The 26161-nt window shown below is 49.4% G+C and overlaps 1 protein-coding gene across 30 annotated transcripts in view; it reads left to right on the top strand.

Moving 5' to 3' along the window:
- Nucleotides 1–26161, top strand: part of LOC149347898 (uncharacterized) — a 483015-nt gene that overhangs the window by 400835 nt on the left and 56019 nt on the right. For 24 of the 30 annotated variants that reach the window (XM_089587641.1, XM_089587631.1, XM_089587632.1 and 21 more), the window contains 2 exons: nucleotides 1879–1965; nucleotides 4899–6709. In XM_089587641.1, coding sequence (XP_089443767.1) covers nucleotides 1879–1965; nucleotides 4899–4969 — 158 coding nt within the window. In that variant the 3' untranslated portion in view covers nucleotides 4970–6709. Of the gene's footprint in view, nucleotides 1–1875; nucleotides 1966–4898; nucleotides 6710–26161 lie in introns of those variants that run through there. The other 6 variants (XR_016292691.1, XM_089587618.1, XM_089587634.1 and 3 more) reach the window with 4 other exon arrangements.

Raw genomic sequence — 26161 nt, 5'->3', positions numbered from 1 at the left:
TTCTCCACCGGATAGAAAAAGAACTCCGCGGGATGATGGAATTTCATAATCAGGCCTGAGATGCAGCCTGATCTCGATGACCAGAACTGAACACGCACTCCCTCACTAGAACAGGATTTGGTCACCCTGGTGTTGTACTTGAGCACAACCTGCTGTGTGACTAGACCAATTAACCCCCGGACATAAGTCCCCAGCGCCTGCGGAGCAATTGACCTAGGCGGCGGTCAGATCTGTCACGCAGGGCAGGGTGCCAATAATCTATGGTGCCGCACAGGCCGCCATTGGAAACTGAAGCTGGCAACGTTTAACGTTAGAACCTTGTCTAGTGAGACTAATCGAGCAGTGCTGTTCGAGGAACTAGCGGGTATTAATCGGCACGTCACAGGGCCTAGCCTGGTTACAAGGACAGGTGAGGGGTATACACTACTAGGGTGGGCACGTTCTATGCCTTTGTGGATTAGCGGACAGTCGACAACTAGGTATGAAATTCATCATCAATCCGGATATAGGTGGCAAAATAGAAGAATTTAGTAATATTATTACGAGGGTGGCAGTTACCGTAATGAGGCTTAATAGGTACAAACTGTAGATGGCACAGGCCTACGCGCCTACACAGCCATGATAACCAGGTCGTCCATAGCTCTATAAGACGTGGAATCGGCAATGAGCAAAGTAAAAGCGAAGCACCCTGTACTGGTGGGGCGGTTTCAGTGCCAAGGTAGCGAAGTAGCCTCCACCGAGGTGCAGCCGCTGTGCTTGCGGAATCAGCAGCACAATGCCATCGCTTAACGCCCGCCACACTTTCCACTGTAAAGCAACCGCCATTGCTGCTTCAGTGTGCGCTAACAAGTGAGTCAGTCCGCAGATATCCTTCACAGTATGAACGCAGTGTGTACTGACTAAATGCTGAGCATTGTTTTTAAAGGTGCAGTGAAGACAAATCTGAACTCGTCTTTTTGCCGCCGGAACTCGATCTACACGTTCCGAGAATTCTTAGAAACGGCGACTTATTGCCCTGTGTGGCCGATTTCCCTAATTAAATCGAATTAACGTCCGGCTCCCGCCTTTATTTTTTGAATTCTCCCTCGTACGGTGGGCGGAGTCGGCCAACGCGCGGAGTGCCTTTCAGCCTGCTCCGTGGAGGCTTTGTTTTCGCTTTATTTTGTTTTTTAGGTTTCCATTGATAAATAGTTTCATTTAAGATAATATAGCCGCAAAATAAGCCTTCAGAAATAAAAATACACGCGGACTATTTGCTTCTACGGACTACTACGTATTACTCCGCCGATGGCAGAGCGGCAAGCCGCCACGGGACTGGGTGAAAGGCACTCCACGCGTTGGTCGACTCCGCCAACCGTACGGGGAGAATTCAAAAAAAAAAAAGGCGGGAGCCGGACGTTAATTCGATTTAATTAGTGAAATCGACCACACAGGGCAATAAATCGGAGTTTATAAGAATGCTCGATTCCTCTTCATTGCACCTTTAAGTTCGCATGCGCGCCGCGAAGGCGAGAAAGGGTGGGCCGTCACGTCCTTCGTGACGTCACACTAAAGCCAGCTTTGTTGCCTCGTGGGGTTACTGCACGGGATGGGTTCGACATGTTCCAGATGTTACTGGTCAGTGCAAACGTAACTGCACTGTCGGAGTCTGTGGTGCGCTATAGCTGCTGTATTTAAAGCACGTCTGCCCGCCTCTATGTCTGCGCATTTCCTTCTTGTTTCGAGAGTTACGAACTACACCGCTATAGACACAGAGGAATACATATTAATGGAACTGTAGGCCGTTTGAATCAAATGGCAGGAATTTATCACTAACCAAGTGCATGCACTTGTATACAGTGCAGAAAAAGGAGAAGTTAATTTTGTGACTTTTTCCAGAACTGGAGCTGCTGTTCCCTGAATGTGGTACCTCGCCGCCTTCTGCGTTGGATGGAGTCCGGCGGCGGCCTCTGCTGGAACGCACGTGTGAGTTCTAAAATCTCTCTTTGCAGCGGAGTACGCGCTCAGTCTGCGTACTCCACTGCAAGTTAGGCACACCTAGCCGCTCGGGATGCGAGCGCGTGCACATAGAATGTTTGCTCGGTTTTTGTGTGTTAACGCGGTACTGGTATGCGGTCTAGACACTAGCAGTTTCAGTAGAGCTATGTTTGCCGTTGCGAAGAGAAAACGCGTTTCCAACTTATTTCGGCAATTTTTGTAGCGAAAGCTACATTCGCCACGAACTTGCGTTTTCGCTGTGGCGGTGCTCCGAGGAGGCACAGAGACCGACCTTGAGCCGTAGCCTAGCAACTGCCGCAGCTGGCGGACGCCGCACGCTCACTGCGCCATCTAACATGACGTCACACCGCGTGCCTCACGGCGGCGTGGCATAGCCGAGCTAAGCCACTGCCATTTTTTTTTCTGCGTTAGCGGTGAGCATGTGTCAAGTCCAGAGCAGAGAGAGTAGTAGATCGTAAGCGCGCAATATAAAATTGACAAGTTATTTAATTCTGAGTTACCGAGTGTTCATTAGCCAAAGCAGAGCGCACAGCTCCCGCTTATATACCGCACACCTTAACGCCGCAACTGCAAATTGAATCACGTGACACTACGCGATTACAGCCCTTTACCGACAACTTGAAAGGCCAGAGGTCAAGGTAAAATGTCAAGTCGTGCAGTACCAAGGTGGACCACACGTGGTAAGGCTGATGTGCAACCATTAGTTGCCTCATGGTCGTTTGAACTTTCAAGTTCATTCAGAGGCTCACAGCGATAAAGGTCGTTTCAAGGTTATTCGGAGGCTCACAGCAAAATGTGTGTTAGCTATTGTAGTGTAGCTTTAGCTAAAGAAACAAATATCTACCTTAAGACTCTATATAGGATACTACAAAACTGAGGCTAAAGTGAAAGTTGACGCACGCTGACGTGGTGTATACTATGACACGCATTTTTGCCGCAGCGGCTTTCAGAAATCCCTCCGCCTGAACCGTTAGCTTTTTTGCATTGAAACTGCACACGGAGAATTTTTGTATCGCAGGAAGTTTTGCAACGGTGCATATCGGGTTCCGTGATGCATGCCCAGAATCCTCTGCGCATAGATCGAGAGGCCAAAAGCAGACAGCAGGAGGTTTGTGCCGAAGGCCCGCGGTGGAACCTAGTAGCGCCATCTATCGTCTATATAGAGTGCCTCATGCCCGTCCGCTCCTCCACTTTGCCTGGTGTCATCTGCGGAGTCCCAGACGATCCCCGCGCTTGCATCATGCTCGATCAAAGCACGCAGGTGCAGTTGTCAAACTTACTACGAGACAAAAGTTACCTCAGTATGCGAGCTCAGTTGACAGTTTCACGGGGACGAGCTAGCGGCCGAGGCGGGCGGATTTTAACTCTTTAGCGTTAGATGGCCCGTTGTGGGGAAAGCCCGGGTCCGACGGAGTGACGATAATTCCTATTGTTCGAGAGTGTCGTGACGTCAAAGCCACAACATCGCCGGAGAAAGAAAGGCAATTGCTCTGAAAAGAAAAAAAAATGGTCCAGCGGCCCCTTCGGTTGTGATCCGGGCGCGCTACTCCTCGACTATGGAGGAGCTACGGTTGAGTGCGGTAATAGGTCACCAGTTAATGTCGACAATTAGCATATAGCCTATACGCACGAGCAGCGGAAATCCGCTTGACTAGTAGTAGTGACGGAAATGTCAGCATGATGTAGTACTCCATAGCGCCAAGAGATGGCGCGCGATATGTAGCCCGGGATTAGTCTTACGCAGATTAAAGGGGCTTCTAAACACCATTCGACGAGAGCACATCAACTCGCTCAGTCACTGACTCACTGCGTTGTGTTGAACACTTGACGCAAATGCACGTCTACACTCAGCAGAGAACCCACAATTACGCGCGAAAGTTGGCGAGCCCTTCCTGGCGACTTTTTAATGCTCAACACTCCTCCATCCATAAACCTGCATATACCAGCTCACAGACCAGTATTGGTTAGATTCTTTCGAAGGTCAAGTTTCGCGCGTGACCATGGGCGCGGCCGGCCTGTGAGGGGCTTATCTCCGGCGAGTCAGGAAGCTCTGCTCCGGCGGTGGGGCCGGCGGAGTAGCACCGACCTTAAAGCGTGTACGAGGGGAGAGAAGGCGCGAATGCAGTGAAATTTAAATTTTAAGTGCAGATAATTCAGCTTCTACAAAGCACATTAAAAAAATTCCTTCTCGCGGATATTCGTGAAGCGACTTCATTTAATATCCGGTCCCTTTCGAGCCCGTTTAAGCGTCCCCAGAATTTTTGTCTTGGAGCGAGAGCTCTACTCGTCGGGGTACAACTTCCGGTTTCGATGTGGATGGAACAATGACTTTCAGTGCCTCACAAGGTCAAACCGAACTTAGCTAGTATGACCACATGATCATAGCGCTATGATCATTGAGTACCCAGCCTTGACCTTTGACCCTGACATTTGATTTGAAACAGTGGGCACATCGACAGTGACTTTCAATTGATCATAAGGTCAAACCGAGCTTAACTGCATGATCGTATGGCCAAGCTCTGGTAATATTACCATGTGATCATATAACTGTGACCATTGGGTACCTGATCTTTGATTTTGACCTTGACCTTTTCATTTGATTTGAGACAGTAGAGAGCATGCTTAACGGAGCTTTCGCTCGTATAGCTAGGTTCCAGCCACGTTGAACCCGAGTGACGTAAAGCTGCTACGGTAAAGTTGCATGTCACTATACACCAGTGGAATGCGGGCCTCCTGACGCAGACCAGCAGCTTCACCAGCCTCGTCTGATGCATACTAGACTGGTGGAGCACGTCTGTTTGTTGGGGTCGTTCTTTCTTCACAGCACTCTGGGTTCTTCTAGCGTTACTTTCCTGCAGCAACATGATCGACACTTTCTACTTATACTTTTTATTTCGCAGCGCCGCCAGCGCCATGGATGAGCCGGTCGCCTGGAATACTTTCGTCGCGTCCAGTGGGCTGCCAGCAGTGAAAGGCCATTCCAGAGCTACTGCGCGCCCGTAAGCGCTCTTCGTCGACAAATAGGGTGTTGCTTAGTCTGCATGTGCGTTTCGAAGTAACCGCTGTGAACTTGGTGTTTACCTCAGCGACATCCGGTGGCTTTAGAGAAGAATTATGCTGTCGCAACGGTTATCCCTGCAGAATTCCGAGACCACGAATAGCCACAAGGCTGCTGCTGCAACGGCCTGTGGCTGGGAGTGGCGTTCACAAACGCCTATTCCAATCTCATCACAATGGCAGACTCTCCAGCGTGTGAACAGTGCGGCTGTGATGAAACGATCGGACACCTCCTCTGTGACTGCCCTCGTTTTGAGAGAGAGCGCGGTTTCCTGACTGCTACTCTGTACCGCTTGTACTCGCGTCCTCTAACAGAGTCCAACGTTCTGGGGCCTTGGACACAACCTTCCTCACAAAGGAAAGCGGTGAAAGTGCTCCTGAGATTCTTAAGGGACTCGGGGTTGTATTCCCGTCTATAATCTTTCAGTTTTCAGTGCGCGCCCTCTGTCCCCGTGACATAGTGGTCGCTGGACACTTGGAAAACTCATTTCATTGCCGCTCTTTTTCCTTTTTTCCCCTTTGGTCCCCTCCCCAAGAGTAGGGTAGCCTACTGGACATCGCCTGGGTAACCTCCCTGCCTTTCCGTTCATTTTTTTCTCTCTCTCTCTCAGGAATATGGCTTAGCATGCATGGGATGGCATTCGTAATAATAATGAGTAATCATGATCGAGTCTTCCGTGCAAGGACACTGAAATTAATAGTGCTCACTATGTTAGGTGCATCGAGTAATATTCCGGAAAAGTACGCTCTGATAGCTAGTGTCAGATATGCCAAGGAGTAAAGTATTTTATAAACTCGGTCGTTTGACGCCATATCGTGCGCATGCCGCAGGGCTTGCAGTTTACTAAACGTTTCCTATGGAAGCCTCTCCTACTGCACTTAACAGCTGCAGTTGTAGACTTAGATTTTTTTCTATCTACAGGGAAATTCCGCGCATCTTTCTTCGTCACACCGGCCTTGTGTGTGCAGAAACTACTGCTGTGCCGTACAGTTGTAAAAGAACCTTCTTTCGATGAGGCTAGGCGACGAGGGCGAGCTTTGGCAGCGGTTCGCCGAAGCTCTCCTAAGGCCTCTTCATGCTGCTTGCTAGTTTAGCGCGCTCTCTGGTTGGTTGGTAACAACTTTATTTATAGTCCTGCAGAGCTTTCGCCGACGGGGCCTTAGGTCTCCCACGTGGGGGCGTCGAGGCGGTGCCTCGCCGTCGCCCCGCGGGCCTGCCGGACGGCCCAGAGTTGGTCCCCAAGGCTGGGGCTGCGCAAGGCAGCGGCCAACCGCGGCGGGAGGGTTCCGGAATTAGCACCGTGAAGGTTTTTGTTACAGTCCCAGAGCATGTGAGCACGCTCTCTGCCCCAAAGAAATTACCGCAAGCTACTCGGTATCCGGTACCAACCTCGGTACTCCTTAGTGATATGAGAACGTTAAGAGACAGAAAGAAAAGCAGAATGAGTGCTGTCCTACACAGGGCAAGGTTAATAGAGAGTCCTTTGTCCTGAAGTGGACATAGTTGGGCTAATCATGATATCTCAGAGTTTTCCCAGGTTTCCCTTATGATGGCATATCAGTGCCGGAGGACACCACCCGCGCACTGCGCAGGATCTGGGCCGGCTTGCACGAAACAAATAAGACCGGCTTATTACCAGTCTAATCTTATTAGCGGTCTAAAAGCTCTCTCGGTTTTGAAGAAAGGAAAGGCGCATAGCTGGTTCATTTTGTCAGTGGACACCTCAAATACACCACGAACTCCGACTGAAAGTTCGGTAACTCAATGTTTTAGTCGGCGTTCGTGCGCACGTGAGGCACTCACCGAGAAAGTGAACCATCTGTGCGCATTTTCTTTTCTCAAAATCGAGAAAGGTCTTAGACCTGGTTTAAGATTAGACTGGAAATAAGCCGGTCTTATTTGTTTCGTGCAAGCCGGCCCTGGAGTTGTACGGGTGTCTTGCAGTGGCTACTGCGCAGCCGCTGACAATTTTCCAGCACCTTTAATACCGCATGACCTCCGCAGGTATTCCTTTTGTTCCGTACGTCCAAGCTCATGTCAAGAAGAGGAAATGGGCACGAGCGGAACGTAAAACCAAATCAATCACATTTCAGAAAGAAATCTTGATAGAGGCTATGCCTCCTGCATGTTCAAATCATAAGCGGTTAGTACAGCGCAACATAACAGAAGTTAGGTTTACGTGTGGAAAAAACGGCAACTAAGCGAAAAGAAGGTATTAGTTCGCAACACAGGGCTGACTTAGCGATTTTGATGTCTCGGGGATACGAATGCTCATCGGAGTAGATTCCAAGAGGAGGAATGCTTACGCAGCCGGTCCCCGAGAGATAGGGTGCCGGCAGCCATCGGAGGACAAGGCAAATCAGAAATGGAATGGAGAGGCTTTTATAACACGAACACTCATCATCGTCATCTTCGTCAGCCTGACTACGCCCACTGCAGAGCAGAGGCCTCTCCATTTAACCCTGTCCACCGTACTCCGCAGCCGCTGCGGACTGAGGGCCGAGGGTTAATTGGTTTGTTCACAGAAGGTTGCGGCCAAATACTACACCAGGGTGGCCAAATCCTGCTCCGGTGAGGAAGTGCGTTGTTGGTTCTGGTCACCGAGATCAGGCCGCACCCCAGGCCTGGTTGTACAGCCCCATCGACACACGGAGTTCCATGTAATTAACACCCACATAGCAGCGCGGCTCCCCGGCTGTTACCCCTTCACTACTTCCCGTCTTTGTTATGCTGCCCTCTCCAGATTAGTCGCGATGCCGTTTGCTGTTTCTTCTTTCCTTCCCCCCGTCCATCGTGTTTATATGGGAGCCCGGATGGTCCGTAGATCTACCTTCCATTAGTGAGTTGCCTTCATGCCTCATGTGGTCGGGGGCACCATATGGCCAATTTTGGTGGGCCGCGGCTCTGCCCCTGCCACACGGGCATGGGGTCCTTGCTGTTTGCTCGCTCTGCATGCACCTGCAGTTTTTTTTTTTTTGTAGCGAAAGCTACATTGGCCACGAACCTGCGATTTCGCTGTGGCGGTGCTCCGAGGAGGCACAGAGACCGACCTTGAGCCGTTGCCTAGCAACCGCCGCAGCTGGCGGACGCCGCGCGCTCGCCGCGCCATCTGGTATGACGTCACACCGCTTGCCTCGTCGTTGCGCTCGCTTTCGCTGCGTATATCCCGGCATATCCGAGCTAAGCCACTGCCTTTTTTTTTTGGCTAATGCTGTTTTTTTCTAATTTGGACACTCATTTTCGTATTATTTCTCATGGCTGTTAGCCTTGAACTCCTCGCCTCTTCGCGGTTTTTCTTCTTTTCCATGTGTGGGTTCCTACCATGTTTCCTTTCTTTTAGGTTTATTTTCTTTTCGCGAGATGGTTTTTTTTTCATGACAGAACTTGGTCGTGCGCTTTGTTTTGTTGTTTCATGTCTTCAGCCATAAAATTCAATAATCAGTATATGTAACGTGTAACAGGATTTACAGGGTTGATTCTCGGGAAAAACAGTTGCTAATGGCGTTCCTCGGCGTGCTTGGAAGCTTCTTAAAGCCCATTCATTTCTTTCTTCGTTCATTTAATGTCATTACAAAAAGGAGTGGCTCAGAATTTCTGCAAACCAATGCAGATACACCAAGTATACGGTTGAGCCCCGATATATCAAACTAGAGCTTATATCGAACAGTCGGGAAATCCCAAGCAAAAATATAGCCCTATTGGTTTTTCGCGTTCAGCGAAACACGCGATACACTGAACGACGCTTCATATCTCTACTGGACAGTAAAGATCACAGGTTCTTCTTCTTCTTTGCACCAGGGGTGCCCCGCCAGAGACGGTTGGTAACTCGAAGACTGAAGCTTATTTCTTCGCACCAGGGGTGCCCCGTCAGAGACGGTCTTGTGATCAGTTGAGATGCAGGGATAAAAAAAGGCAACAACTGAAGAATTATATACAAATATTTACAGAATATACACGTTAGATACAACGGCAAAAAGACAAACCAAAAGGCGGAACTGGCTAATACTAGGGGAGGCCCCTACTCGGCGTAGCCGAAGATGCGTAGCATCTCACCTTAGCCCAGAACCTCGCTTCCGGCTCCGGGGCCCAGTTTTAAAGCCCTAAAGGCCCGGCCCACATTCCGTAGCTTCCAATCATGTTGTGGTCTTAACATCATTGGTTCATCCAGGGCTTGGCCAGCCCTCCAGCTTCCGTAAGGTAGAGCACTCTCTCCACCACAAAATAAAAACAAACACAGTCATTCGTGCCAGCACGTGCGCGAATCGGTACCGCGGGGCGGGGTGGACACCCGTACTTCTTGGCGCGTTCGCGAGCGGCCGCGTTCCAAATAGGAGACGCCTTGCTTTGAGCGCCCGCAGCCGCGTTCCGATGACCCCGCGTACACTACCGATCCATTACAAGGACAGAATGGTGTGAAAATTTCGTTCCTAGAAAGAAAAAAAAAGGATCTTTTTTCAAAGCGAAATGAAGATCGACGCAACGAAGTTCTCCTGTACGCCTAGAAAGTGCTGCCTCGTCCTGCAACTTTTTGTTCTCTCATGTGGTGGAATGTTTTAATAAAGTACACCGCAGTTGATTTGTCTTTGTGGAAGCTGCTCTGAATGACAACGAAAATCATTAATGGCAAAATATTAAAGCGAAAGCCTTCAATGGCTCATACTGTCGTCCGTTGATAAAGCGTGTCTCACGCGTTTAACTCGAGAACTAGAAAAGAAATCCAATGGTTGCTAGAGATGGAGGAAAAAATGAACCTAAAAGCCAAGTTTGATGACTGTGGAGTAATTATTTAATTATAGGCATAAATGTCGAAATTGCGCCTAAATACCGCGGACGTCGATACAGCCACGGGAACGGTGTGACGTCCCATCCACTGGAAGTAGTCACGGCATAGTGAAAATTGTCACAGAATGGTCGGAAAAACGCCGGATTTGTGTCAAATTGGATGGAGGGATATGTAATTAAGTGTAATTAACATATAATATCCCTGAAAGATGCACAGTTTGGGTATCGATATAGCCACGGGAACGATGTCACATCCACCAGAAGTCGTCACGGCATAGTGTCCTCGGCTTCGCCTCTAAACACTTTAGTTGCCAATGATGGATGAAAAAACTTTATTTTCGTCAAAGAGCATGTGTGGACGATTCCGTGTTGATGGCCATCAACCCATGGCTGACGGTGACCTGCGTGGCCCCTTCCACGGCCCTGGCCTGGACGACCGGGTCTGAGCTGGCCAACACGGCCTCCCACTGCTCGAGGGAAGGATCACGCATAATATCCGCCGGTGGCGATGCTATGCTGCAGCTCCATAATATGTGGTCATAGGTTGCCAATTCCTGACACCATTTTCACTCCGGCTGAATGTCCGGGTAGATATTGCTCAACACGTATGGGCTGAAGAAGCATCTAGTCTGCAATCGTCGCCAGACGCATTAATGCGCCTTCACCCATTGCTTGTCCAGGGGTGGGTAAATCCTCCGCTGAAGTCTGAAATCGTTAGTAATGTCATGAAAGGATACCAGCCCATCTCTCGTGGACCTTCCCGGGACGTTCGGCTCACCTACTCGGCTGACGAAACCTCGAGCATTCATGTGAGCCGTCTCGTTCCCAGGGTTCCCAGAGTGTGCAGGTACCGAGATAATTTCCGCCTCCGTAGACGCTCACCCCGTGGCCCGATTCAGCAATTGCGCCGCTGTGACAGATATTCTGCCCCTCGCCAAATTTCGGATGGCTGTTTTTGAATCGCTGAACATCAGGTCAGCATTACTACTAGCTATAGCTACTGCTATCGCCGCTTCCTCTGCAGTTTCTGGGGAGTGGGTTTTGACTGATCCAGAGGCGATCAAGCGTCCCCGCCCGTCCACCACCACAATTGCAAATGCGTCCTTCTCCTTATACTCGGCGACATCTACATAGACTGCCCCGTTGTAGTTCCCGTACTTAGCATGTAAAGCTTTGGCTGTTGCCTTCCTGCGGCCCTCGTGATGTATTGGATGCAGGTATGTACATGCCCTTGTGCATTTCCCGCCTCATCTGATTTTTCGTGTCACCGGCTGGAACGTCAACTCATATGCCGATCCTTTCCGGTATGTCCCTTCCTGCTTTTGTTTTTGAAAGCCTACCGAGCTGCATCACCAAGTGCGCCTCCCGTAGTTCTTCTAGGGTGTTGTGCACCCCTAATCCCAGCAGCCTTTCGGTAGACATTGTGAGGCAACCCAAGGGCCGCTTTATACGCCTGCCTAATCATAGCCTCCACCTTTCCTTTTTCCGCCGCGTCCAACTTCAAAGAAGGCGTCGCATACACTATTCTACTGAACACAAACGCCTGCACTAGCTTACACAAGTCCTTTTCCTTAACACCTCCCTTACGATTGGCGATTCTCCTGATTAGCCGCACGGTAGCATTGACTGTATTTTTAAGCCTTTGCCAGGGCCGCGGTGGCTCAGTGGTTATGGTGCTCGCTGCTGACCCGAAAGACGCGGGTTCGATACCGGCCGCGGCGGTTGAATTTCTTTGGAGGAGAAATTCTAGAGGCCCGTGTACTGTACGATGACAGTGCACGTGAAAGAACCCCAGGTGGTCGAAATTTCCGGAGCCCTCCACTACGGCGTCAGTTGGATTCCCCTCTTGATCTCGTAGAGGGAAATTTAGTTAATGATGATGATTGAAGGATTCTTGACGTCTTGCAGATTCGTTTTGCTCAATCACATTGCAAGAGGACACTTCTGGAGAGGTTAAACTTTTATAACAAAAGCACAAAGGAGGATACAAGCAAGGAGAAAACATATTTACACTTGACTGGCTCGCAGTTCTAGGTGACGAAACCAGCCCTCGGTCCTGCCGAAGCAGCGGGTTTTAAATCCTATGTCCCCGCCCTCGGTGGGAGAATAACCAATCAAGTACTATACAAACATCCACCCACTAACTTATTGGGGAAAGGAAAATACCACCAATCAGCAATTGGGGAAAGAATAACACAACCAGTGAATGATTGGGGAAAGAAGGTAACTCATCGCGACACTGTACACATATGCACACTTTCCACCATCACGATTTCGGATAATTATGCTTTCCCGCTGCGAGCTTCGCGAACACTCGCTTTCCCAACGTCCGGTTGCCGCCAAGTTCGAGGAACGCCATTTCAACTCATCTGTTTCTCGTCGTCGCTCCTCATGCCTGCAGCTAGCGTGACAATATGTCAAAGCATGCCGCTGCAGACATAGTACGAAGAGCCACGCACTGTGGCGCGGGTCAGCCTCGCCGTACACACAGGATGCCGCCTAACGACTCAGTCCATGAGGGGAGTTTGATGTCTCCTGTAATCCCCCGCCATTCGGCGCCCCCTCTTCTCCCGCCGGGTTGACTGACCCCTTTCTGTGCGGTTGTGCGGAGGGCCCAAGAAAAAGGACTTAATGGGCATTCCCATAAAGCGACCGGATGCAGCAAACAAACTACAGCACCGCGAACTTCACTCCTCCCAACCAAGAATGTCACACGGACACTTGTTGTCAGTGGGACATCAAAAAGTTCAGGAACGGTGTCCAACAACAAAACTACATACGCACGCATACACACGTACGCCGGCTGTCCAGTCAGTCCACCAACACGCACACATGCGCTGGCTGTCCGGTCAGTACACCAGCACGCACACATGCGCGCACACAGCGGATATTTCAACCCGCAGACACAAGGCCGGAAACCAATCTGCACATTCCAGAATTCACCATGTCAGATCGGTGCCCCAAACTGGCAGAAATAAATTCTAGCCACCTACATCTCGAAACAACACTTGTTTCTTTTGAGCCTTGCCCAGAAGACTGGACCCAACTTCCGAATTATCCGGGAAAACACCGGTTCTAAAGGCTGCCGCCACCGTCGGAGCAATAGAGCTCACCTGCTCCCCGCGGGCTACGAAGATTGCTGCTGCCCTCGCGTCTGCATTCTCCACTTCTTTCAATTTTACAGTTCGCTCAGGCCTCTCATCGGCTACTTCGCATGCAGTTTTGCAACGAGATTCAAGTAGCCCTAGCTCTTCGTACAACTGCCCAGAGACGTTCGCTTCAAAGAAAATCGTGCCGTCACGCCCTTTCTGACAACTGCCTTCACCAGCTTGCTGCCGCACTTCTGGCAATGGAAAATACTGTGTCTCCTCCACGCTGATACCCACAGGGACAGATGCATTATCCCAATCCTGCAGTTCCTTATCAGCTTCGAAAACCATTGCAGCGAACAAACGCGCATTCCTTCCTTTCTCGGCATCAAATGCAGCCTCATCGCTCGTTGATAGCTCACAATCTGCTGCAGAAACTTTTGCAGCTACCGAATTGGCCTCAAGCTCTACCGGCGTCTCATATTTGTCTCGAATTTTGAAAGGCTTTTCCAAATCAGCTCTCTCAATTTCTTGATGTAGCCGCTCTCTTTCTGTCTGCTCTAACAGCGAGTGCGTCTCAGGTGTTACCAACTTCGCTACACCATCATCTACATCTACTGCCACTGCGCAGAGTGTCAGCTCCGGCTGGCTAACCGATTCATCTTTGGCAGCCAGCTTACCTTCGCCTGCAAAGAGTGTTGCCTCTATTCGTGCCTGCTCTACCTCTTCGTCGAGCATTACAGCTGCCCCAGAGTTTGCGTCAACCTGTTCTGGCCCAATGCTGAACTCCTGTTCACAAACAATGCACTCATGTGCCTCCTGGGTCTGCTTTATCTCAGTTTGCTCTGACAGGCAGAGCTTCACAGGCGCGAACAACGCCCCTATGCCCTCAGCCATCTCTTCTGGCACGGCACACCCGATTGGGCCCTGCTGCCTAACCGCTATTTCGGTCCCTGAGGCGACACAGGTTTTAGAACGCTTACCTTTGGTACGCAAATCGCCGCATGCCTGGTCCTCTGTCTTATCTGATTGACTGCCCTTCTCAACAATCATCTCCGATTGGGAACACAGCCTCTCAGGCACCAGCATTTCCACATGGGCTACTAGTTTGCACACCTCTCTCCTTACAACCGGAACACTTTGTTCTCGCTTCGAGTTCGGGCAGTTAATCATTAGATGCCCAAATTTCATGCAATCAAAGCATTGAATTCCAGCAAATTGGATCGCGCTAGCAATTTTCGGTCCCTGCTTTAATTTCGATTGCATCTGCGCAAGCTTTAACTTTTCTTGTTCAATTTCGAGTTTCAACTTGCCAATTTCATGCAGCTGTTCTGCCTTCTGCTCAGTCTCCAAACATCGCATCATGCCCTCCCGATCGTACCGCACGGCAGCCATCTCCCTTTTCCGTGCTATCTTTTATAGCACGAAAACACTACACCGACATGGTGAATTCGGAGGAAGCAGAAAGGTCTCCTACCTCGCAGGTTACTTTCCTCTGCCACGGCAATCTCGTCGCCCTGAGTGACGACAGCGGGCTCCTTGATGCGGATGAGTTGAATTGAGCCCCGGCTCTCACAGCAGCTCGCTGACTTGTCCTGCCTCGTTTGACTTGCTGGTCGCCTGGTTCTTCTCTTGAACCTCAACGCGGACGCCTGGTTCCTTCCGCAGCTCACGGATTTGGCACCTCCACGACACGTCGGTCGCCTGGCTCCTTCAGCTTCTCGCTGACTTGAGCCTCCTACGTCCCGTTGACATTAACCAGCAGTCTCATGAAGCTTTCAACGTCGCTCTATGACGCTGACGTTCCTCCTTTAGGACGTACCGCTCTGCAGCTTGTCCACCGACTTGATCCTCCGCCCCTCCGTCAGATACCTCGAGCAGGAAGACGTAGCAAATCCTGTCGCGACTGCGCCAGTTGGATTCCCCTCTTGATCTCGTAGAGGGAAATTTAGTTAATAATGATGATTGAAGGATTCTTGACGTCTTGCAGATTCGTTTTGCTCAATCACATTGCAAGAGGACACTTCTGGAGAGGTTAAACTTTTATAACAATTAAAAGCACAAAGGAGGATACAAGCAAGGAGAAAACATATTTACACTTGACTGGCTCGCAGTTCTAGGTGACGAAACCAGCCCTCGGTCCTGCCGAAGCAGCGGGTTTTAAATCCTATGTCCCCGCCTTCGGTGGGAGAATAACCAATCAAGTACTATACAAACATCCACCCAATAACTTATTGGGGAAAGGAAAATACCACCAATCAGCAATTGGGGAAAGAATAACACAACCAGTGAATGATTGGGGAAAGAAGGTAACTCATCGCGACACTGTACACATATGCACACTTTCCACCATCACGATTTCGGATAATCATGCTTTCCCGCTGCGAGCTTCGCGAACACTCGCTTTCCCAACGTCCGGTTGCCGCCAAGTTCGAGGAACGCCATTTCAACTCATCTGTTTCTCGTCGTCGCTCCTCATGCCTGCAGCTAGCGTGACAATATGTCAAAGCATGCCGCTGCAGACATAGTACAAAGAGCCACGCACTGTGGCGCGGGTCAGCCTCGCCGTACACACAGGATGCCGCCTAACGACTCAGTCCATGAGGGGAGTTTGACGTCTCCTGTAATCCCCCGCCATTCGGCGCCCCCTCTTCTCCCGCCGGGTTGACTGACCCCTTTCTGTGCGGTTGTGCGGAGGGCCCAAGAAAAAGGACTTAATGGGCATTCCCATAAAGCGACCGGATGCAGCAAACAAACTACAGCACCGCGAACTTCACTGCGTCTCTCATAGCCTTAGTCGCTTTGGGACGTTAAACCCCATAAACCAACCTATTCTTCCTGTTAGTCTGCAGATACAAATTCAGGAACCTGATCGTTTGGACCTCAGCGACCGGTACTCCCCCCACTTTCACCTTTGAAGGTGGTGGCGGCACATAGTGACCCTTGCGGTGTCCCCCTGACCCCCAATGGGAAGGGATCCAATTTCATTTCTCCGACTACAATCTCCGCAGTCCCATCCTCCAGAAACGATCTGATGTACCTGAAGGTTCTACCCCCTGGTCCTATGTCCGATAAGTTCCTCAATATTGCCTCATGGGTAACATTGTCAAAATGTCCTCGCAATTTTTTTCTTTTAATAGCTACGAAATCGTGTGGGCGTGAATGTGTGCCGTGGTGAATTATTAGTTCCCGCAGTTGTATTCGTGTATCGTTTTCTAATAATTCTCGTCTGGCGCACGACGACTACTGCATTCCCGGGAAGAGCCTCATCATTCACAGAAGGCGCCCAGCAGTGGCAGGCGACAGCAGTGCAGAAGAGCGCGTACAAGTTGCTTCCGTCGTCGGGACGCCGATAGCCAGTCAGGTTCTCAAAATATAAGTTCCCTATTTGGCACCTTAAAGGGCGTGGTGACATACGCGTCATTCGGTCTTTGGTCTTGTGTTATATTGAAATTACCTCCTCTCAGTTTTATTTATTTGTTTGTTACGCTTAGTGTGCCGCGCGGCATAAAACGTGGTGTTAGTCACGAATGATAGAATACGTTACAGAAACGCATGATGCCCGGTTGCGTGTAAAAAGTCACATAAGCTTCGGGTGCAAATGTTTTTCGTTACCCACACGTTCAAACTAGAGCCATTGTTTGCAGACAGGCCTGCCTCTTGAAGAACTCGAGCGCGCACCAGTGAAGTTCCTGGACATTGGTGTCAGAAGCATGTGCTTCGCAGTGAGGGCATTTTTGCGGCGCAGGAATCTCGTCACTTTGCCCCTGGTTGCGAACTGCAGGCGTAAGGGCCACTCCGACACGCAGAGAGACCTCCTCCACCCGTGATAGGTTGGGGGGAAGGGGGTAGGTACACGGGGGAATAAGAGCACGTGTACGCTGCCTGAAAGAGGCTGAATATGATAGATGTGCCAGAAGTGGATCTGGTGGCAAAGAGGCAGGTGGAGTTTGTGGAATGCCAGTCACACGAGATATCATGTCAGGTGCAATGTTGTGGAACTGTGCGAGCTTGAAAGCTGCTATGGCATTTAATATCGCTTTGCAGCTCCAAAGAAAGATTGGTTTTTCTCTGGGTAATTAAATCTTCCAGTGTTTCGAGCTGCGCATACTCCTGCAGCAGACAAATAAGAGTTGCTCGGGGTAGGCCAGTAATGACTCACATGGCTTCGTGGTTGAGTGCTTCAAGTGTGGACCACTGTCGTTTAGTAAGTTGTTGGAACTGAGCCTGGTATAGGAGCCGAGATTGAAAGACATTTGTTAGGTTGGGGCAACCAAAAAGGAAATAAAAATAATATACCCCTGCCTGCACCAAAGACAGTACGAACAAGTCGACGAGCTGTATCTGAACGGGCACCTCCAGAGCGATTGGCTATCCTGCGGATGAGACCAAGTGTGTTTATAGCACTCTTGCGCAGTGCTGACAACCAAGCCGTGCCCTTGCCTGAAGCATGAACGTGCAGGCCTAAAACATTGGTATGTTCCACCTCGGGAAGTGGGGCATTGTCAATAGTGAGCACGAACGGAGTGGCTTTGAAAGTACGGCGGCCAGCTTTATTGCCCTCATGGACATAGCAGGATTTGGAGAGGTTGAGGGAGAGGCCAGTGTCGGCAAGAAAGTTGTGAAGAATATTGACGGCATTTTGCAGGGAGTCTTGGTGCACCTGAGCTGAGCGATTTGTGGACCAGCGAGAGATATCGTCTGCATATGCGAGAACCTGAACATAAGGAAGGGTGGAGAGACTGTGTATCAGAGGAATGAATGCAATGTCAAATAGAACTGGGGCTAGAATTGAGCCCTGCGGTACATCCGATTAGAAATGAAGCGGCCTGTGGGTTTACCACTGACGCGGATAGCAAATGTTCGTTGCGAAAGAAAGCCATGAATTCCTCGACAAAGCTGCAAGGGCATGCCAAGTGATGGCATAGTGTTGAGAATGGCTGCGTGGAGAATGTTGTCGTAGGCCTTCGTGATGTCTGTTGCCAGGACTGTGCGAACGAGATGGCTGTGAGGTGAGCTACGTGTCACGTCGTTGGCAAAGCGGTCAAGACCATCCTCAGCGCCGTATCCTGGTTGGAAACCAATTTGAGCAGACGAATATTTCTGATGATGGTCGAGCCACCAAGAGATTCGAGTGGCAAGCAGTTTTTCATAGAGTTTACAAATAATTGGGGTAAGAGAAATCGGTCGTAGGGCTCTAAGAGTTGTGGGTGGTTTTCCGGGCTTTGGTATCGGAACATGCACTGAATGTTTCCAATCGGATGGCATTTCACTGGATGTCCAGATTTGGTTAAAAATTCTGAGAAGTGAAGTCAATGCTTCACCTTCCAGATTCCGGAATAAGGCATAAGGTACACCGTCATGACCAGGTGTAGTGTTAGGGCGGATGTCTTCAATGGCAGCTATAAGCTCAGCCATGGTGAACGGGCAGGTGATCTCATCCTCTGCCTCATGTTTGGGACTGACTGGAACAGGCGCAGGTGAGCAATCATAATTTGGAAAGAACTGAAGAGCAGCTTGTGAAGCGAATTCATATGGAGAAAGACGAAGGGCAAGGCGAATACTCTCGGCATAGTCTTTGACGGACGGCTTGCGTTCCATGGAATGAAACACGCCACAAGTGGCGGTTGCCGACAGGGCTGTTAAGAACACCACTCTGTCCGGCGCTTGTGCAGAAGGCGTTTAGAATACCGACGGGCTTTAGCTGTGACTCTATGAAGTTCCGTTCGTGCATTCTGATCTGACGGATGGTTAGTGACATACGTCCAGCTGCTTGCGCCTTGCCCAGAGATTAAGCAGGTGAAAGTCAGGATTTGGTTGCTCTTCGTTGATAGAAGAAATTGTGTTCTGAGTTAAGACAAGCATGAATGTAGAAAGGGCCGAGGCAGGAGTTATTGAGAGCAGGCGACCATCCATACGAAGACTGTCCCAAGAAGTGATATGGATCTTGCGGCGAATTTTCCGTAATGTACTTGAGACAAAGTCAATTAGAATGGGGAGTGATCACTGCCCCAGGTGTCTGCTTCGCAAGGCCAGTGAGGATTGCCGGGACCCAGCCACCAAGGTCCGGAGTTGATGGAGGAGCACGTGGTCGGGCATAATTAGAGGAGTTGTTCAGAAGTGTAAAGGACTGGTCGAAAAACGTGTCGTAAATCTGATTTCCATGTTTAGAGTTATGAATGTATCCCCAGGCTGTATGTGGCCCATTAAAATCTCCTCCAACTAGTATGGGTACACCTGGGTAGGAGGTGCGTAGATGTGTAAGCCATCCAAAGTTTCCAGCGTTGTCCTGTGTACTTCTCCTCCTTGTGAATGCGTCCGAGTAGAACGGTTTGGGACCGACCATAAAAAGAGACCAATAATACTGCAGTACGCTGTGGCTTAGTGATAATGGCAATTACTTGACGGGTATTGCACCAATGAGATAGGTCGACGGGAGAATGTGGTGTCGAACGATGAACATATATAGCTGCTTTTCCAGGAGCAAGACCACTTCGGCGGTCGGGTATTGATGGACATTGATATGCACAATAACCAGACAGACATAATGTTCCTGTTGAAGGAAAGCTCAGGCAGAGAGTTTGCCGTCTTGAATACGCAGCTTCAATTCAGGGAGCTTATTAGTAAGACCCCGACAGTTCCATTGTAGCACATGGGAAGTAGCGTTACTGGCAATTCGCTTGCAAAACAGATGCAATCATCTGAGGCATTTGCTGCAGCAGGGTAATCAGGGATGACATTGAAGTTGTAGTTGCAGATTGCTCGGGTTGTTCATATTTTAAGCCTGAAGGTTTAGGGACTTGGCAGACAGGCGCAACTGGCGGTAGACGCGGACGTTGTAGTAGGAGAGAGCGACTTCGGCATAGCTGGTCAAGTTGTTGGCGAATGCTGGCGTTCGCATCATCGATGGCAGAGATCTCATCAGACATAGAGGGGTTTAGCGGAGGAAATTCGTCTCCTTTTTTCCACTTGTTACGGGAACCTCTGTTCCCGTAACAAGTACGCCTCTGTTTTAAAACAGAGGCGTAGGAAGGGCGGATACTAGAAGGTGAGGGCAACGATGCTGGCGGTTTTTCAGTATCATCCTCATATGCGTGTGCCGACAGAGCATCAAAACGGTTGGAGATCTTGACTCCAGGCTGAGTAGGCGCAGCAATCGGACGACGTTTCTTTCGAGGACATTTAGAATAAGTGATGTCGTGGTCGTTTGTCTTACAAAATAGACACGTGAATGAGGGAACGCCATCCGCTGGTGGTTTGGACAGAGTGTCTTGCGATGCAGGGCACAACTTTTTGATGTGACCTTGTCGCAGGCATCGATAGCAGAAGACTGGTGCAGAACGGAAAGGCTTCGGATGAATGATTCGTCCATTGTAAAAGAATCGGGTGGGTATTTCTAACGGCCCCGCAAGCAGGAGAAGAAATGTGCCTCGGTTGCCTAGTCGGCGGGCATTAAGCACTGAGTGGGTGTCGGAGTACAGATCCGTCATCACTTCCTTCGGAGGCGCATTAGGTTCCAGGTCATAAATGACACATCTTTGCAAGCCAGGTCCAGATGCTAGATAGGCGTGCACATGTACATACTGTGACTCGTTGATATATAATTTGTCAATGTGACAGATCTTTTCAGCATTGGCAAGTGACGCTACTTGGGCAGTGATGGAGTTGGAGGGGCGATGGTAAATAAAACCGCGGTACCCTGAGACGCCCAGTGCACGGTCAGTGAGCTGCTGCACCGATCTTGAAGGAACTGACGTTATGTCGTATTGCAAGGTTTGCTTAATATGCACTCGGAAGGAGCGATTAAGTTCAGGGAGTGAATATTTCGATGCTGTCATCTGTGAAGGGGTAGGATCAGTTGGAGTGGCCTTTACTTTTTTTGCAGCCGGTTCAAAGCTGGCATCAGAGACAGTCCGCGCAGGAGTAGACAGGAGTGGTGTAGGGGTAGGCACAGGAGTAGGCAATGCGCTAGGGGTGAACGATGATTCGTCCCCTGCAAGTGAATGTGGTGACTTGAGTAGGGATGAAATACCGGGTGCAGGAGGAGTTGAAGTGCTGAGGATACATTCTTGAGTTGGGAGGGTAGGCGAAACAGCAGACGCATTAATAGCACGATGTGTCCTTTCCATGTAATAATTACTGTTCATGTCCGTTGGCCAGGCTGGGGTAGTCCTCGCGCCTCACACAACGACGTCGGCCTGTGAAGGCAGTGTCGGAGGGTTCGTCCCGAGTTCTTGTGCCGTTCTTGGAATCTTCAGGCAGCGTGAAGAGGTGACACTATGGCCGGGAAGATAAACACAGCACAAAAAAAGCTCAGAATTAGCCAATCGGTGCAGACAGGGCGACCTCCCAATTTGGTCTTCATCCTCTTCAGCCCTCTCAATTAGTAGTAGTAGTCTTTATTTTGGACAAAAATTTGTCCTTGGTGTGTACGGTAAAGGCAGTTTCCTGCCCGACGAGGCCATAACTCTTAACAGCAGTGGCAACTACTAACAGAACTTGAGAACACTAGCAATACAATACATCCATATGTGCAATACAATACATCCAAGTCATATGAGCGAAATTTTAGATACAATACATATTGATCATGCATGTATAATATATTTGCAACAGAACACAACAATAATTTAAGATGAAATGCACATGTGCGCGTCCCCTGCAAACTTACAGATGTGCGACGCCAAAAGCCTTGCCACGAACTTCACGTCTGGCGTGTCTGATTCCACAATCGCCCGATGTCCAAGTCGCCAGTCCAGGTAGCGCTCGGTCTCCGCTTAATGTATGCAGTGGTCCACAGGAGACTGTGTGAGAAGATAAAATTCAGGGAGAGCACTTAAGTCACCTTACGTGCAGCTAGGTGAAAGGCATTGTGCCATCTTGCTGAGCTCACTGGAACGCTTCTTATTCTTCACTGTGTGCTTTGGTTTGATGTCATTTATGCTCTTTATAACTCATATCGATTTACGACATACTACACCTTCGTTATATCCGGTGTGTTCCTTATAACCGATTTCGAGTTTCGACATACACCTCTGTTGCCAACGTATACAGCGCAAGAAGACAAACCGTTTGACACCACTTCGAATGTCCTACGTCGATTAGTTTGGCCGTATCAACAAGTCGCGGTTTTGGGAACCAAAGGTCGTCGGTGCGAATCCCTATGATGCGGTACGCTTTGATTCGACTAGTAGTCCTATGCTCCGTAGCGCGCTGAATGGTATGATACTCTACAAGCATTCCACGCCAGTTAGGTGGTCGACAACATGCGTACCAGTGGTACCACCCACTGATCCCACTTCTCCTCGCACACAGGAGAATATTTAGGGGGTCGAAGGTATACTACCATGCCCGGGGTGCAGCGCTGTTTAACTAGGCTTGATTGAAACCTGGCGTTACTTTGCACAACTTCGATTGTCCCGTCACGTTTGAGAAGCTCGAGCCATGAGTCTATAAAGTCTTTTGCCTTAAAAATGGAAATGCCTGCTTATGCACGTCGTAAACAAAATCCAGTTAAACCACCGTTGTGAGACATGGCTCGGCAGTTGCACATACTGAACTTGCATTTTTGTTTTAACGCTATAGCGTTAAAGGTCCCGTGTCACAGAAAAGCTGGTGTCGTCGTCGGCGGTGTTGGCCGTGAGGAAAGAATCCCAGAAGCATTAATAAATTCAATTCTTTCGGGTCGTAGCTTGGATTAGCATACAAGGTTTTAACTGATCTAGTGTATTCACTGCCAGGACGTGCAGGCATTCGTCGGTTTGACACACTGCTTCTTGAACCAGTTGCATTCGCACACTCGCTCCCCTGCGCCATGATATAAAACACACGTCAGCGCCCCGGCCATGTTTTAATTTCTACTTCCACTGGTCATCAGCATCCTTGCGACCGAAGTCTAGCATCTACTGTCGCGTGTGATGCCTCACAACCCGCATGTCTCTTACCCTGGGGTTATGGTTAAAAAAACAACAAATGACATGACGGTCACCATGTGTAAACGCGATATTCAGCGACAGCTGTTAATGCCATATGTTGTGGTTGAGAATATGAGCACGATCTCTTATCGGTGTAGTTCTGTGGCGCTCTTTTCAGTATCGCACACACAGTCGTTTAGGCTCCCTGGCAGCGCTGCAACACGCTGGCGCGTTCCACTCCTTAAGGCGAAGCTTAAGCGTCTAATCTTATTAGCATAGCGCATTAATCAGGGAAAGCTGATTGTCCTTAGCGGCCAGAAGGTCTGCACTGACAGGCCGTTTTGACGTTTCACAGACGACTGCCCAGCTCGGCTTGTCTCGGGCTCACGTGCATCTGCTTGCTGGCTTCCGCTTGCTATTTTCGCTTCGGTCGTGTTCCTGGCACACATCATTGATTATAGGGCCCGCTTTCAAGGAGCAGTTAAATCTAGTTAGCGTTTCATCCGCAGCATAAATCCTCTGTTGATTTTCTGGCAAGGAAAGGCGAGCAACTGGCTCAGTGGACACTTCATTCGGTCTTTGAGGCACGTTCGGTGGTGTCCACGTACAAAGCGAGGCAGCTATGCGCCTTTCACGTTCTCAAAACGGAGTTTTTCTACTGGGAATAAACTCGTCACGGGTTACACGGCTGTCGTCGTACCCCCTGAACTGCTTCTACAAAAACCTATTACAGCTTTTGCTAAATAAATTCCGTAATAGAGACCTCCACCATGTGATACGTGAAGTGCTGCAGTTTTGCCTCTGGTGCTCGCGGTGGCGTTCGGCGTACGAGCTCTAGGTCGTGGCATCGAATGTCGATCGCGGCGGGCACAGTTCCATGGAGGTGTTCTGTTCGTTGTCAATGCACGTGAACGCGCATTGACAGCGTACAGGGAATGTGCGCACGAAATTCGGTGGAACCCGTAGCTAGCCCTGACCTTCGGTGGCTCGATCTTTTTCTATTTTAAGGCGGAAGCCTTTAATGCCTCATCGTTGTAAGCAGCGGTTGTCGACAGAAATGTCACGCTTTTCAATTGGTCGGAACGGTCATGACGTCACAGTGCGCGAATTTCAAACGGGGCCAATTGGACTTTGGGTAGTAACCATGCAACCAATTAAAGGGATCGTATAGTGATGCTCCAAGTAAGCGGAAATCAGTTTAGTTAATTGCTTAATTACCCAATTAGCCTAATGAACCTTTCTAGTCAGGCCAGATAAATAAATAAAAACAATGAGCAATAATTAACAACACTATCCGCCTGGTGGGGCGTGGCTTCGTCACGTTAAAACTCTTTAAGTGTCACCAAAGGCTCGACTCTTTCGAGCCAATCGGGAGCTTCAGGAGCAAGTTTCTGAACTTCAATATACTTATGCATGCACTCCCGAAAATAGATCCGTGCTGGCCGTGCATCAGGGTCGCGATGATATCCTGCCATTCTTGAGCGCCAAATACAATGGAGGCCTATTAGCATAATAAGGTCAAATGGTGTCCCATCCTCACTCTCTACAGGCAAGTACCGAATACCATGAGAGTCCAGCGGTAATTCCTTTTTTAAAGTCCGTTGCAAGATGTCCCAAAAGTATACCCCCTCCCAACAGTGCAAAAAAACGTGGTCTATTGTTTCAGGTTGTTTACAAATTAAACAATGTGATCCCCAAGGTAGAAATAAATGCTTCCTTTCCAAGAATTCCTTTACTGGTAGTGTTCCGGTATGTAATTTAAAGAAAAAAGTTTTTGCACTTGGCGGCACCTGCATCGCCTTCACACGCTTAAGTACGCCTCGTCCCAGGCCTCCATTGTATAAGGCCCTGTACATAGGTTGTGGAAGAACTACATCGCACAAATCCTTGTACAACTTCTTCCTGCTAACAGAAGATAAATATTCATACGAAAATCGGACAGACAGGAATCGAACACTCGCGACAACCTCTCTAAAGTAGCCAAAAATACGTCCCGAGAAACTTTCGGTTGAGACAACAAAGTCCGGCAGTGCATTTCCGAGCCTTAATTGGCACACAGTACGCAAAAATGGATCGCTTACATCGCGCACAAAACAAAATCTGCTTACAATCTGCCGCAGAAATAAGTGTCCCAGACTCAGGCCACCGTCCTTCACCCGCCTAAACAAATTGGTCCGGCTGCAGCGTTCCCAGTCAGCAGCCCACACAAAAACGGCAAAGATCCGGTGCAGTCTCTGTACGTTCATCCTTGCGCAATGCAACACTTGCATCACGTACCACAGCCTAGACATAAAAAACAGATTACACACTGTGGCCCTTGCGAAAATTGAAAGATGTCGCCCTTTCCACCTCTCCACCTTTTCACGCGTGGCTTGCGTCTGCGCTTTCCAGTACGAATCGCTATCGCGATAACCATCCAGTGGGACGCCTAAGTACTTTACTGGGGTTGTCACCCAGGACACGTTTGCAATATTGCCGGGCTTCGTTGGCCATTCTCCGTGCCAAAGCCCCAGGGACTTTGACCAATTCACTTTACTACCGGTGACCTTGGTGAATTCTTTAACGCATGCCACGGCCTCGGTTACACCTTCCCGGTTTACTGTGAACACCGCGACATCATCCGCATAAGCCAGCAGCTTAACTTCTGCCGCCTGTAGCTGGAAGCCTCGAATTTTTTCACTTTCCATGATTTTCAAACATAACGCTTCAATGTATATGCAGAATAGAAGAGGGCTGAGGGGACAACCCTGGCGCACCGAACGCTGCAGGCTAATGGGGGCCCCCAAACTCTTATTTACAATTAATCTTGTCGTGCAGCTCCGGTACGCCAAGGCCACTCCCTCGCAAATAATGGACCCTACATTCACATGGTCGAGTATGCAGAACAAGATATCGTGCGAAACACAATCAAATGCCTTCTCAAGATCTAGCTGAAGGATGGCTACACAGCTATTTGTGTTATCACAACATTCCAGCACACACCTCGCTCTATGAATATTGGAAACAATCGAGCGTCCCTTGATCCCACACGTCTGGTGGGGACCGACTATATCTTGAATTACTGACTGTAGTCTACGGGCTAAAATCTTCATGAAAACTTTATAATCTAAGTTTGTGAGGGCGATAGGACGATATGCTGTGACCTGTTGTAACTTTTCTGCGTCATCGGATTTAGGGATTAGCACTGTATGGGATATACCATAAGACGGGGGCAATTCATTTTCTTTGTAGGCTTCGTTGAAAACTGCTGTCAGTACTGGCACTATTTCGTGTTTATATGCTTTGTAAAAAGCGGCGCTTAACCCATCAGGTCCAGGAGA

The sequence above is a fragment of the Amblyomma mixtum genome, chromosome 4, assembly GCF_055824585.1.
Source record: "Amblyomma mixtum isolate Tamu chromosome 4, ASM5582458v1, whole genome shotgun sequence".
In the NCBI taxonomy this organism is placed as follows: domain Eukaryota; kingdom Metazoa; phylum Arthropoda; class Arachnida; order Ixodida; family Ixodidae; genus Amblyomma; species Amblyomma mixtum.
This window is presented reverse-complemented; position numbering and strand designations above follow the sequence as displayed.